Source organism: Salvelinus alpinus, chromosome 34, assembly GCF_045679555.1.
Source record: "Salvelinus alpinus chromosome 34, SLU_Salpinus.1, whole genome shotgun sequence".
Lineage (NCBI taxonomy): Eukaryota > Metazoa > Chordata > Actinopteri > Salmoniformes > Salmonidae > Salvelinus > Salvelinus alpinus.
In genome coordinates, this window is record NC_092119.1 from 17,812,805 (window position 1) to 17,828,562 (window position 15,758).

The 15,758-nt window shown below is 44.8% G+C and overlaps 1 protein-coding gene across 3 annotated transcripts in view; it reads right to left on the reverse strand.

Moving 5' to 3' along the window:
- LOC139563400 (coiled-coil domain-containing protein 85C-A-like) overlaps positions 1-15,758 on the reverse strand; it is a 93,669-nt gene that overhangs the window by 24,977 nt on the left and 52,934 nt on the right. For all 3 annotated transcript variants that reach the window (XM_071382042.1, XM_071382040.1, XM_071382039.1), the window contains exon 2: positions 6,338-6,417. In XM_071382042.1, the coding sequence (XP_071238143.1) occupies positions 6,338-6,417 (80 nt within the window). The remainder of the gene's footprint in view (positions 1-6,337; positions 6,418-15,758) is intronic.

Here is a 15,758-nt window from a genome sequence, read left to right on the forward strand (position 1 = left end):
AGGTCTGTGCTACCTGCTACCCTAAAGGATGCATTATGTGTTCTCTTTGAGGGTTTTATGTTCTCTATGTGGGGATGCGCAGAATCCCCATCCATAAGGGATCAACATGTTGCCAGCCAAACACACAGAATGGTAGCGTGTCGTCTTTGGGGTCATCACAGCAGCACAAAAACCCTGTGTAATCTGTCTGAGTGTGTTTGTGTCACTGCCTGAACCTTCAGATGCTCTGTGTGTGTGTGTGTGTGTGTGTGTGTGTGTGTGTGTGTGTGTGTGTGTGTGTGTGTGTGTGTGTGTGTGTGTGTGTGTGTGTGTGTGTGTGTGTGTGTGTGTGTGTGTGTGTGTGTGTGTGTGTGTGTGTGTGTGTGTCTTTCTATCTCAGACTCAGTCTCTCAATTCAAAGGGGCTTTATTGGCATGGGCTTTATTTGCATGGGAAACACATGTTTACATTGACAAAGCAAGATAATAAACAAAAGTTAAATAAACAATCAGAAATTAACATTACACTCACAAAAGTTTCAAAATAATTTAAATTGAGATTTCAAATTGTCATGACTTTCCCTCCTGGGTGAGGATCAAAGAGAGCTCCTCTCTCTCTCTCACCAGAGAGGAGGGGGGGGGGAGTGGGGCCTGTTCTAGGACTTTAATGACCGGTCGTAAACTTCCTCTCTCATGCACTGTAGTATGGAGAAGTCAAAAATCCTTTGTGTGTAGAGAGAGACTCTGCCCCAAAACTTTAACATCAAAAGGTTGGACATTGAAACAATATTTTTTATGTAAATAATGTGGGGAATGGTTGGTGGGGCTCCAAACAATAATCATGTCAAAGCAGTTGTTTTGTGATATCATTAAGGACGGTATAACTAAACAGCTGCATCTCTGAAAGTATTCGCATTCAAGGGGTCAGGTTGACATCTAAATGCTGTAAAATATATATGATTAAATATGAAACTATATGTGAGAAGATGCAATGTTATTTTAGCCTTCTAAATGAGATAATTGTTTTTATATAAACTTTTGCCAAGTCAGTAACCATGCCCACATGAGCACAGACATTATGCCAAAAGAATGGAACGCCCCTTTTGCCAGAGTGCTTATAAAGAACTCCTAAAGAATTAACATATTAGGCCAGACAGCATGGAGCGGCTGACAAATGGTTTAAAACTACAAGACCAGTACATTGTCGGGTTGTTACTGGCGTGTAAAATGGTTTAAAACTACTAGACCAGACAGCGTGTAGCGGTGGCTACACGTGACAAATGGTCTAGAACTACAAGACCCTCTGAAACTCAACGAGTGAAGAAGACTAAGACATGCACCGCCTGCAGCTCTGCATGTAAAGTAGTCTAGAACTTTGACCAAAGACACGAGGAAGATCTCATCAAACGACCATTGGAACATCTGATGTATCCAGTCTTCCAGAACAAAGAAAGCTACTACTACAACTACTAAGGACATGGTGATCTCTAGTGGACAACCAGAGACTTTCTGTTGAACTATTCGTCACAGACGGATCGGACAATTTCAACAGAGACAGACGACAATATGTACATTGCATTTCTAAATCCGAATGAGCGGTTGTTGGGGTGCTAAATATCCATATTGACGATGAGCGTATTATTCAACTGTATGTACGATAAAATTCCTTTGTCTCTCCTTCTCCCGCTCTTTCGTTCCCCACCTTTTCATTGTGTAACCAGCCGTCATATCGGGTTAGTCCACTAGGGACTTTTCATTGCATTATGTTAGTAATCAATTCAACCTTTTACTGTGTGTGTTTACATATTTCTGTGTGATTATTTCATTAGTTTATGTAAACTGAGTCATCATGTAGACTAGGGTTCGTGCAGATTAATAGAATATTACGACGTTCAGAATGAGACTGATATGAGGTAAAAATACATGAATAAGTGACTGTTATCTATAGATATGAATATATCTTATAAGAGTATAATTTGGGAGATAGTAACTCGTTAAATACGTTTTCCCGTGGTGCCCCAAGTTACTGAGTTAATTGTTACATGATTAATTTAATCACGTAATCAATTAAACATAGTTCATTGATTTGATAAGTTAACAGTCATCGCATTAATGATAATACGTCACGGCAAATATGTTATATTATGGCTATGTATAGTGTTTTAACACTCTGAAAATAGTTAAAGTACAAAAGGGAAAATAGATTAACATAAATATAGGTTATATTTACAATGGTGTTTGTTCTTCACTGGTTGCCCTTTTCTTGTGGCAACAGGTCACAAATCTTGCTGTGATGGCACACTGTGGTATTTCACCTAATTTTGAATTATTGGTTGGTGAGCGGACCCCACACCTCACAACCATAAAGAGCAATGGGTTCTATAACTGGTTCAAGTATTTTTAGCCAGATCCTAATTGGGATGTCGAATTTTATGCTCCTTTTGATGGCGTAGAAGGCCCTTCTTGCCTTGTCTCTCAGACCGTTCAAAGCTTGGTGGAAGTTACCTGTGGTGCTGATGTTTAGGCCAAGGTATGTATAGTTTTTTGTGTGCTCTGGGGCAACAGTGTCTAGATGGAATTTGTATTTGTGGTCTTAGCAACTGGACATTTTTTGGAACACCATTATTTTTGTCCTAATGAGATTCACCTAGGGCCTAGGTCTGACAGAATCTGTGCAGAAGATCTAGGTGCTGCTGTAGGCCCTCCTTGGTTAAGGACAGAAGCACCAGATCATCAGCAAACAGTAGCCAGTTGACTTCAGATTCTAGTCAGGTGAGGCTAGGTGCTGCAGACTGTTCTAGTGCCCTCGACAATACGTTGAAATACTGTATATGTTGTTCAGGGAGGGTCTCTCTGTCGCTCTCTGTTCTGATTGGTGTTATGGGTTAGGTTCAGTGGGATGACAGTACTATCTCCATAGTCGGGTTGGTTGTTTAGCAACAAATCTCTGTAGTGAAGTCTCTTACGACAGCAGTATGTGTATTATGTAATCACAGAAATGTATGTATGGAGAAATGTCTACATCAATAGGACACTCATATCTGTGACCCAAATGACACCCTATTCCCTATTCCCTTTAGAGTCCAACACCTCGGACCAGATCACTTTTGAAACTCATTCAGGGAATTACAAAAACAGAGAGTTTTCATCCCAAAAGTCTTTGTTTAAATTGCTAAATAATTTAACAGTGCACCAGGGATACTTGTTTCTGTGATTCTTAAAATACAGAGCCTGAAATCATAATTTTGTTACATTGTTTGCTGGCTCAGCTGGTTACCTCTTAGTCTTATTGACCACCCAATATTGCTAACTAGTGATGCCCCGATATGACATTTTTGCCCGATACCGATATCTGATATTTTCCTTGACAAAAAAACCCGATACCGATAACCGATATTAAACATTTTTGCAGCCTTTTAAGCATTCTAGTACAGTTAAATAGTTAACACACACACACATGTACGCAGTGGACTTGGGCACTGCATCTCAGTGCAAGAGGTGTCACTACAGTCCCTGGTTCGAATCCAGGCTGTATCAAATCCAGTCGTAACTGGGAGTCCCATAGGGAGGCGCACAATTGGCCCAGCGTCGTCCGGGTCTTCACTGTAAATAAGAGTTTGTTCTTAACTGACTTGCCTAGTTACATAAAGGTTACACACAAACACACCACAACAACATAATCTAGGTGTCATCATCTAAAATAACCCTAATTTATAAGACAGTTCTTATTTGATTAATGGTGGTTGGACCCATCTATGTGAAGCTAGCCACGAGTGGACTTTGCGGTTAGCCTTCAAAATAAAAGTATGGCATAATTCTACTATTTGTATTAATTTGCATCACTGTCAATGACATACTTTTACTTTGAAGGCAAACTGCAAATTCCACGACTGTGCCTAATCCTTATTGTGGCTAGCTTCACAACAGATAACCCGGTCCGGTCGAACCTCACTAGCCAGATGAAGCTAGCTGGCTGCTTATAACGTTAGCTTTGGGCAACAGGGTTAAGTAGCTTGCTAGCTATTTATTTTCATGAACTGAAGTTTAATTTCAATAGGCGAACAATAAGTGGCAACCTAGCTAATACTTACTCACAAGGATTCCTAAATCATTGCTAAGAATAATAAAATGACTGCAGTTTCTACTGGTCATTGTTTTCAGGCTGGTTGTATTGGTGATAGGTAGGTACCAATCTAAAGCTAGCTAGCTACCCCAGAAGTTGCGGTCGAACAAATTATGCTTTATTACCAACGCGGTATTGTAAACACATCGTTCGTGGCCGGTGTTCGCTTGTTTGCAGATTTTTTTGTACAGCTTTGACAGTGCTACTGTATCTTTTTTGACATGCAAAGACCCAAACGGCGTTCCATAGTATGTATGTCGTGAAGCTAATAGCAGTGACGCTATTACTGTGTAACTCCGGTAGGGTAACGTCTGAAAAATAGCGCACTTGGTAGTGTGTACCGGTGCTCCACCAGTCGGCGAAAGCCAACATCACCCACGACAGAGAACGGTTGATTGTCATTATCTGGGCTTTAATGGATTTCACCTTTGAGTTGTCTCGCTGAAACATCGCCAACATTTTTAACATCGCCGTTAAACTAGACATCGGCCCGATACCGATGTTGGCATTTTAAGCTAATATCGTCCGATTGCGATATGTTCACCGATATATTAGGCATCCCTATTGCTAACGCTAGCTAGCTAGCCAGTTAATATAACTTGTTTTTTCTAAATGTACTGTATCTAGCTAAGTTAGCCACGTTATGAATACAACTCTCATTTGCTGTCGACATCAGGATACGATTTGAGAGCATTAATTACCTCCGAAAGTGGTTAGTAACTTTGGCTGCATACTGACAGTGCATTCAGAGCCATCCAGTAGCTAGCCACATTACAACCAAAGACAGTACAGTGTGAAGATAGGCAGAAACTGCTTCTCCAATAGAAATCCTCGTTCACACTTGTAGGCGATGTCATGGCGATATTGGCTAGCTAAGCTCATGCGTAGAAACACGGTTCTAACAGTCGTCTCTCGCCGAACTGCGCATGTGCAGGCCATCAAATCAAAGGCACTCCTTCGATATCAACGTGTCAGTTTGTCACTTTCATGAGGTTGGAGTAATAACAAGTTCAACTACTTAAGACATTGGCTCAAATCTACGTTGTGCCTTTAAATTTCAAGAAAATGAACAACTAAGGAAGAATTTTTCACTTCTCTCATTGACTTCTCAAACCCCAAACCCCGGCCTGGTCAGGTTTCGCAAACGCTTCCGGAAGTCTTGTGATATTGCACCTCTGGGTTTAGAAAGTCTGTGCTACAACCTCCATTTTCACCAGGTTCCCATGAAGCATATGCAATGAGAGTCCACCACAACATACCAGACAGTCACCTGATTAGCAAGGGCTAGTCTGTGTTTCATTTCATTGTGTATTAAAAACACAGTTTGAGATCGTTGTGAGGGGATTTCACCAGTGGTCCGAAGAGGGAACTGTTTGCCACAGTAACCAAGAGGGTGGCATTTGGGACACACACCTATTCTATTCACCTCTAGCTGATGTCATAATGATGCTCCATCTGGTCATTACAATGTTACTAAAACTCTTTACTACGCTGAGTGCACACTCTCTTCCCTGTAGTATCCATCTCTCTCGGGTAGGTACTTTAGTGTGTATGTGTGTGCATTCATGTGTGAGTAAATGTGTGTGAACCTGTGTGTATGTGCTCTAAGACCTCCGTGTAGAGAGTAGAGATAGTACAAATATGCGTGTGTTCTTGTTGTTGCTCCTCACGGATTCCATGTGAAATCAGACCCCAGACAGAATGACAATGAGAAGCAATGAAACATTCATCCCATGAGTGAGTTCTCGTGCTCTCCCATCATTTATCCCAATCCATTATTGAAGTTCACTTTCACTGTGGAGCTGAATTATTCACTTAACCATACCCTCCCTCCCTCCCTCCCTCCCTCCCTCCCTCCCTCCCTCCCTCCCTCCCTCCCTCCCTCCCTCCCTCCCTCCCTCCCTCCCTCCCTCCCTCCCTCCCTCCCTCCCTCCCTTCCCCTCTCTCTCCATCTCCTCTGTGTAGCCGATTACTTGGCAATATTTAGCTTTCTCTATTAGCTCCCACTACATCTCTCTCATTCTCTGTTTATACTTTGAAAATGACACTCTCGTCACTACTGCCTTCTCTGACTCTCCCACTAGAGAGTTTAGGTTTGAAAAAGTGAGAATGGGAGACATTAAGAGAGAGTTTAGGTTTGAGAAAGTGAGAATGGGAGACATTAAGAGTGGAAATTGAAAAACAGAGCATGGTGATAGTTTTCACCATGGTAACATATAGTAGCTGAGAGTTTTACCTGTGATAGAAGCTGCTTGTTGTCATCCTCCAGGATGCGGACCTTGGTCTCCAGTTGCCTGATGTAGTTGGAAGACGGACCTGGAAGAATAAAGAGGCAGAGAAAATATAATGGAGGAGTATGTCAGTCAGTCCCACTGATCCAAGGCCTGTCTCATATCAATGACAGTGTCTGTCTCCCAAATGGCACCATATCCCCTTTAAAGTGCACTACATTTAATAGGGCTTTGGTCAAAAGTAGTACACTATATATAGAACAGGATTCCATTTGGGACGCAGCCTCTGTTAAATCCAGGTGTCCATTCCGGTTCTGAAACAATGGAGTTCAATAGACCAAGAACCATGTGTGCCCACAGATTCCCTCCCGTCTCTGTTAATACCAATTAGGTTGTGTTTGATGTATTCTGAGTTGGGCTCTGGGTCCCTCTGTTTGTGTGATGCTCAGCAGTCCTCTCAACCTTAATCCCCCACCAGTTCTACTGTTGACTCTCCCATGGGGATTATGTTGTGTTAGCGCTCCACTAAGACCAACATTGCTGTCTTTTTTTCTCCTGTAAACTGCTGATACCCAACACTCAATACCGGATTGCACAACTATTTCCTTTAGAGAGATCTATATCCTATACATCAACCAAAGCACTGGAATAATGGAATTGTTCAGTGGCACGAAAACGTCTTGGTTTTCATTATTTAAATGGACTGTATCAATAATGGCAGTGATTATTAGGCCCTACACACACACCTCTCTCTATCTATCTCTCTGTTCTCTCTCTGTTCTCTCTCTCTCTCTGTTCTATCTCTCTCTCTCTGTTCTCAATTCAATTCGCTTTATTGGCATGACGCAACAATGTACATATTGCCAAAGCTTATTTTGGATATTTACAATATAACAATTCATTTTTAATTAACACACACTCTCTCTCTCTCTCTCTCTCTCTCTCTCTCTCTCTCTCTCTCTCTCTCTCTCTCTCTCTCTCTCTCTCTCTCTCTCTCTCTCTCACACTCGCGCTTTCTTGCTCTTTCTCTCTCTCTCTCACTCTCTCACTCTCTCACTCTGTCTCTCTCTCTCTCTCTCTCTCTCTCTCTCTCTCTCTCTCTCTCTCTCTCTCTCTCTCTCTCTCTCTCTCTCTCTCTCTCTCTCTCTCTCTCTCTCTCTCTCTCTCTCTCTCTCTGCATAAGCATGCTCTATCCTCCGTCTCAGTAGTTACCCTAATGAGAGGGGAGGCCCTGTAGAAGTGTGTGTGTGTGTGATGACTGAAACTAAGAGGGGATCTCTCTGCCATACAAAGAAACACACCTGTTCCTCCATATCACCCTCTGAAGGAATGAGACAGAGAGAAAGAAAGAGATGGGGACTAGACAGTGGAACCAATCCCAAGGAGACTAATGGTCTAGCTGGTAGACATAAAGATGTGAAGGCCGTGACACAAGCCAGAGTTCATCTCATGTACCATATAACCTCTGACCTTATGACTAGTAAATCACAAAAACCCAGTTACGTTGTTGCTGGACAAGGGTCGAGTCCCAAATGGCATCCCATTCCCTATATAGTGCATTGCTTTTGAACAGAGCCCTATGGGTCCCGGTCAACCATAAAGGCCGCAGGTAGCCTAGCGGTTAAGAGCGTTGGGCCAGTAAAGCCTTGTTCACATCGGCAGTCTGAAGTGACTCAAATAGAAAAATGCATATCCTATTAGAATCTGTTATCTTTCATTGTCTAAACAGCCAAAAAGCACATGTAATCTGATATTTCACGCCACACTTCAAACCACTTTCGGAGGAGGTTTGAAGTCAGATACAAATCTGATTCCTGGCCATGCGACTTGTGTCTGAACGGTCAAATCTGATTTAATTGACCTCAAGTGGTTTTAAGACTGTTATTTGGCATATCTTGTTGTTTGCTAGCTACTCTGTTCACAATTTGACAGAAACATGTGGTAGCTATGTGAATGTGCCAGAAAGCTAAACAGCTACCTAGCTAGTTGACTGCTGTGGCTAACCAAAAAGGACTCGTTTGAAAAGTTGGATCATCTTATCCTCTGAGGCTTTAAAAGTGTTCTTACACTATGTTTTGAACATTTAAAGTAACTGGGAAACGTCCATGGCAGGTATACTGTGTCAGCTTAGCTTGCTACATCACGAGCACCACCAATCAGCCTGCACCACTGTGCACACACACACCAACTAGCGTAGCCATGTCAACAACTGACTGCTGTCTGAACACACAAATACAATCTGGTCACTTGTAACTTGCTGTTTGGACAGTCAGTACTCCAAAACGGATTTGAAAAACCAAACGAATTTGAGCATTAAGGCATACAGTGTGAATACAGTGTAAATACAGTGCGAATAGAGTGTGAATACAGTGTGAAGCCAGGTTGCTTACGGCAACTTGTATCTACTCCACCACCAGGTGTCAGTATATTACACATAGAACCAATGACACAGCCAAGGCATTCATGGCCATTAGACTGGCTGTTTGTCGCTGACTGTCTCTGTCTCAGCTGTGAGAATGAGAGGCACAGACAGACAGATACAGTAGTGATTAACTTGATTCATCCCCCACAGGGTGAAGAGAGAGCAGGAGAGGGAGAGAGAGGGAGGGAGAGAGAGAGAGAGAGAGGAAAGGCGAAAGGCTCCTGTAACTCCTGTAAGCCTCTTTGCCCTTTTGTGACCCTCTAATCTAACTACAGTAGAACTGCTCTGGTCAGCTGACCTGCCCTGTCCTGTACCCTGCAGCTAACTCCAAAGCCGATAACTTCAGGCAGGCAGACAGGCCAGCTAGCAGGGGTAACAAGGGGGTAACAAGGGGTTATAAACCCTACAGATAGACCTCGGGCCAGTGGGTAACCAGGGGTTAAACCCTACAGATAGACCTCGGGCCAGTGGGTAACCAGGGGTTAAACCCTACAGATAGAACTCAGGCCAGTGGGTAACCAGGGGTTAAACCCTACAGATAGAACTCAGGCCAGTGGGTAACCAGGGGTTAAACCCTACAGATAGACCTCAGGCCAGTGGGTAACCAGGGGTTAAACCCTACAGATAGACCTCAGGCCAGTGGGTAACCAGGGGTTAAACCCTACAGATAGACCTCAGGTCAGTGGGTAACCAGGGGTTATAAACCCTACAGATAGAACTCAGGCCAGTGGGTAACCAGGGGTTAAACCCAACAGATAGACCTCAGGCCAGTGGGTAACCAGGGGTTAAACCCTACAGATAGACCTCAGGTCAGTGGGTAACCAGGGGTTAAACCCTACAGATAGACCTCGGGCCAGTGGGTAACCAGGGGTTAAACCCTACAGATAGACCTCAGGCCAGTGGGTAACCAGGGGTTAAACCCTACAGATAGACCTCAGGCCAGTGGGTAACCAGGGGTTAAACCCTACAGATAGACCTCGGGCCAGTGGGTAACCAGGGGTTAAACCCTACAGATAGACCTCAGGCCAGTGGGTAACCAGGGGTTAAACCCAACAGATAGACCTCAGGCCAGTGGGTAACCAGGGGTTAAACCCTACAGATAGACCTCAGGCCAGTGGGTAACCAGGGGTTAAACCCTACAGATAGACCTCAGGCCAGTGGGTAACCAGGGGTTAAACCCTACAGATAGACCTCAGGCCAGTGGGTAACCAGGTGTTAAACCCTACAGATAGACATCGGGCCAGTGGGTAACCAGGGGTTAAACCCTACAGATAGACCTCAGGCCAGTGGGTAACCAGGGGTTAAACCCTACAGATAGACCTCAGGCCAGTGGGTAACCACTCCCCCTTAGGAGTTTGAAAAGCTTTGACATGGGTCCTCAAATCCCCCAAAACTTCTACAGCTGCACCATTGAGAGCATCTTGACTGGCTGTATCACTGCTTGGTATGGCAACAGCACCACCCTCGATAGCATGGCGCTACAGAGGGTGGTGTGGACAGCCCAGTACATCACTGAGGCCGAGCTCCCTGCCATCCATATGCTTGTCGTGAATTGTGTTTTGTCCTATATTTTTTATTTATTTGTATTTTTAATCCCAGTCCGCGTCCCCACAGGAGGCCTGTTACCTTTTGGTAGGCCGTCATTATAAATAAGAATTTGTTCTTAACTGACTTACCTATTTAAATAAAGGTTAAATAAAATAAATAAAAAGCATAAAGTCTAACACTAACACTGACACTCCAACACACACACACATACTCACTTAATTTGCTCACACACACACACACACACAACATGCACACACATTTACATACAATCATCATAGACGCTGCTACTACTTTGTTTATCATACATCCTGATGCCTGTCACCTTACCCCTGTACATATCTACCTCTATCCCTCCAGTATCCCTGTCACCTTACCCCTGTACATATCTACCTCTATCCCTCCAGTATCCCTGTCACCTTACCCCTGTACATATCTACCTCTATCCCTCCAGTATCCCTGTCACCTTACCCCTGTACATATCTACCTCTATCCCTCCAGTATCCCTGTCACCTTACCCCTGTACATATCTACCGCTATCCCTCCAGTATCCCTGTCACCTTACCCCTGTACATATCTACCTCTATCCCTCCAGTATCCCTGTCACCTTACCCCTGTACATATCTACCTCTATCCCTCCAGTATCCCTGTCACCTTACCCCTGTACATATCTACCTCTATCCCTCCAGTATCCCTGTCACCTTACCCCTGTACATATCTACCTCTATCCCTCCAGTATCCCTGTCACCTTACCCCTGTACATATCTACCTCTATCCCTCCAGTATCCCTGTCACCTTACCCCTGTACATATCTACCTCTATCCCTCCAGTATCCCTGTCACCTGACCCCTGTACATATCTACCTCTATCCCTCCAGTATCCCTGTCACCTTACCCCTGTACATATCTACCTCTATCCCTCCAGTATCCCTGTCACCTTACCCCTGTACATATCTACCTCTATCCCTCCAGTATCCCTGTCACCTTACCCCTGTACATATCTACCTCTATACCTCCAGTATCCCTGTCACCTTACCCCTGTACATATCTACCTCTATACCTCCAGTATCCCTGTCACCTTACCCCTGTACATATCTACCGCTATCCCTCCAGTATCCCTGTCACCTTACCCCCGTACATATCTACCTCTATCCCTCCAGTATCCCTGTCACCTTACCCCTGTACATATCTACCTCTATCCCTCCAGTATCCCTGTCACCTTACCCCTGTACATATCTACCTCTATCCCTCCAGTATCCCTGTCACCTTACCCCTGTACATATCTACCGCTATCCCTCCAGTATCCCTGTCACCTTACCCCCGTACATATCTACCTCTATCCCTCCAGTATCCCTGTCACCTTACCCCTGTACATATCTACCTCTATCCCTCCAGTATCCCTGTCACCTTATCCCTATCCAAATCTACCTCTAACATAGGGATAGTGTATATCCCTACTCTTCATAGCAGCCCCCCTTACAGCAGTACAATAAAGGAGAAGGCCCTGAGCTCAGTGAGGTGAACTCACACAGGAATGATTTCAATTACAGTCAGGGGGAGTTAGAGCAGGGGCCCTGGAAATGCATACACACACACAGACTTATGTCCACACACACAGCCGCAAGGTAGACCCAGTAATGATTTCAAGTACAGTACCTTGTAGGTGGAGTTAGACTAGAAAGGCTAGCGGGGAAGGGAAAACACACTCACATGGACACACTCACAGTGGCCGGTGGGGCAGGCAAACAGTGCCGTATTGTTTCGCTCCACTGTTCAAAGGGTCGCTATAGTAACCTGACCTGGCCTGACTCTGAGGCCATAAGGTTCTGATGACTGAGTCCTGGGCCCGGTTGCATAAAACATCTTAAGTGTTTCTCTTAAGGGTTTACCTTAAGGAATATTTTTACCTGACCTCAGGGAATTGTTTAAAGGTGTTGCATAGAGCCCCTCAAACATTTCCTTAGGTAACTGCATCATTTAAGAGATAGAACAACGAGAGAGATATTTCACTGGATGTATAAATGTGAAGCATCCTGTTGGCGTTTCCACTCACTACCAAATAGAGAGGAAGCCCACTGGTCGGCAGTGGGAGAAGATGGAACGAGATAGATTTTAGCCGACATTCAGAAATTTCTATAAAGCATTTGATCTCAATACAGTTTTCTGTTCCTAAAACTATAATATACACTGCTCAAAAAAATAAAGGGAACACTTAAACAACACAATGTAACTCCAAGTCAATCACACTTCTGTGAAATCAAACTGTCCACTTAGGAAGCAACACTGATTGACAATAAATTTCACATGCTGTTGTGCAAATGGAATAGACAAAAGGTGGAAATTATAGGCAATTAGCAAGACACCCCCAAAAAAGGAGTGATTCTGCAGGTGGTGACCACAGACCACTTCTCAATTCCTATGCTTCCTGGCTGATGTTTTGGTCACTTTTGAATGCTGGCGGTGCTCTCACTCTAGTGGTAGCATGAGACGGAGTCTACAACCCACACAAGTGGCTCAGGTAGTGCAGTTCATCCAGGATGGCACATCAATGCGAGCTGTGGCAAAAAGGTTTGCTGTGTCTGTCAGCGTAGTCTCCAGAGCATGGAGGCGCTACCAGGAGACAGGCCAGTACATCAGGAGACGTGGAGGAGGCCGTAGGAGGGCAACAACCCAGCAGCAGGACCGCTACCTCCGCCTTTGTGCAAGGAGGTGCACTGCCAGAGCCCTGCAAAATGACCTCCTGCAGGCCACAAATGTGCATGTGTCTGCTCAAACGGTCAGAAACAGACTCCATGAGGGTGGTATGAGGGCCCGACGTCCACAGGTGGGGGTTGTGCTTACAGCCCAGCACCGTGCAGGACGTTTGGCATTTGCCAGAGAACACCAAGAGTGGCAAATTCGCCACTGGCGCCCTGTGCTCTTCACAGACGAAAGCAGGTATACACTGAGCACATGAGCACATGTGACAGACGTGACAGAGTCTGGAGACGCCGTGGAGAACGTTCTGCTGCCTGCAACATCCTCCAGCATGACCGGTTTGGCGGTGGGTCAGTCATGGTGTGGGGTGGCATTTCTTTGTGGGGCCGCACAGCCTTCCATGTGCTCGCCAGAGGTAGCCTGACTGTCATTAGGTACCGAGATGAGATCCTCAGACCCCTTGTGAGACCATATGCTGACATATGCACATTTGTGGCCTGCTGGAGGTCATTTTGCAGGGCTCTGGCAGTGCACCTCCTTGCACAAAGGCGGAGGTAGCGGTCCTGCTGCTGGGTTGTTGCCCTCCTACGGCCTCCTCCACGTCTCCTGATGTACTGGCCTGTCTCCTGGTAGCGCCTCCATGCTCTGGAGACTACGCTGACAGACACAGCAAACCTTTTTGCCACAGCTCGCATTGATGTGCCATCCTGGATGAACTGCACTACCTGAGCCACTTGTGTGGGTTGTAGACTCCGTCTCATGCTACCACTAGAGTGAGAGCACCGCCAGCATTCAAAAGTGACCAAAACATCAGCCAGGAAGCATAGGAATTGAGAAGTGGTCTGTGGTCACCACCTGCAGAATCACTCCTTTTTTGGGGGTGTCTTGCTAATTGCCTATAATTTCCACCTTTTGTCTATTCCATTTGCACAACAGCATGTGAAATTTATTGTCAATCAGTGTTGCTTCCTAAGTGGACAGTTTGATTTCATAGAAGTGTGATTGACTTGGAGTTACATTGTGTTGTTTAAGTGTTCCCTTTATTTTTTTGAGCAGTGTATTATGAACAGAGTGGACTAAGTTTTGTAGACTTTACCCTTTGTAAAAGTTTTTAAAAATGGCGTTGTTTAGAAGGAGTGCAAAGGTGAATTGAGTTATTGCACCCGTGCACTTCACAGAGAAGGCGTTCTCTAGATCGCGCCAATAGGATCTTGCGAGCTCGTGCTTGGCTCTGCCCACTTCCTTGCTTGTTCTGCCCACTTTGACTCATTTGTTCCTATTGGAAACGACAGGCTGTGGTCTATCTTGGTTTAGTTATAAAAATCTTTGGTTTCACGGTAGTTTGAAGGCATCTAGGTTAAGCGAGCAGTGTGTCAACAAGGAGTGCGGCTTGGCAGGGTCGTGTTTCGGATGGCTCTCGACCTTGGATCTCGACTTTTGCCTCTCGAGTCCATACAGGAGTTGCAGCGATGGGACAAGGCTGTAACTACCAATTGGATATTACGAAATTGGGGAGAAAAAGGGGTAAAAAGTATATAAAAAAACAAACAAATAATATTTTCAAAAGACTCTCTGGTTACCATGGAGATGACCTGATTCACTGAATTAACATCTCATCAAAGATCTCAAGAGATCACAAAATATAACTTCTACATTCAAGACAGAAGAAACCAAATGATTCAGAACATAATAAAACATGTTTCTTTTAGTTACTTTCTTCTCAACAGTTTTTTATTACTTTCTAGCATGTCAAGCTAACTTACAGAGTAGGTAGCTAGCTAGCTACACAGGCCCTACACTATAGCTTTGTCAAGCTAACTTACAGAGTAGGTAGCTAGCTAGCCAGCTAGCTTTGTCAAGCTAACTTACAGAGTAGGTAGCTAGCTAGCCAGCTATCTTTGTCAAGCTAACTTACAGAGTAGGTAGCTAACTCAGCCAGCTAGCTTTGTAGCCACGGATTGTGTGTGCACCTTCCATTGTTTAGCTGGTGGATGTTTTCCTTTTGAAACCAGGGCAGAGGAAAGCAATATATTCACCTTCACAAATACTGTTTACATTAATATCCACACTGAATGGAGCACTAAAGGGACCTACCTCATGGACAACCATTGAATTTGCTTAAAATGTTTTCTGCAAATTACTTAAAGTTAAGGAAACTTTAAGGGAAAAGATAAGGGGGAAATTAACTTAAGATGTTTTATTGGCACTACCCTGGCACTACACAAGCCCTACACTGGCACTACACAAGCACTACACAGGCCCTACACTGGCACTACACTGGCACTACACTATCCCTACACAAGCCCTACACTGGCACTACACAAGCCCTACACTGGCACTACACAAGCACTACACAGGCCCTACACTGGCACTACACTGGCACTACACTATCCCTACACAAGCCCTACACTGGCACTACACAAGCACTACACTGGCACTACACAAGCCCTACACTGGCCCTACACTATCTCTACACAGGCCCTACACTGGCACTACACAGGCCCTACACTGGCACTACACAGGCCCTACACTGGCACTACACTAGCACTACACTAGCCCTACACAAGCACTACACAAGCCCTACACTGGCACTACATAAGCCCTACACAGGCCCTACACAAGCACTACACAGGCCCTACACTGGCGCTACAGAAGCCCTACACCGGTGCTACACAGGCCCTACACTATCTCTACACTGGCACTACACAAGCCCTATACTAGCCCTACACTGGCACTACACAGGCCCTACACTGGCACTACACT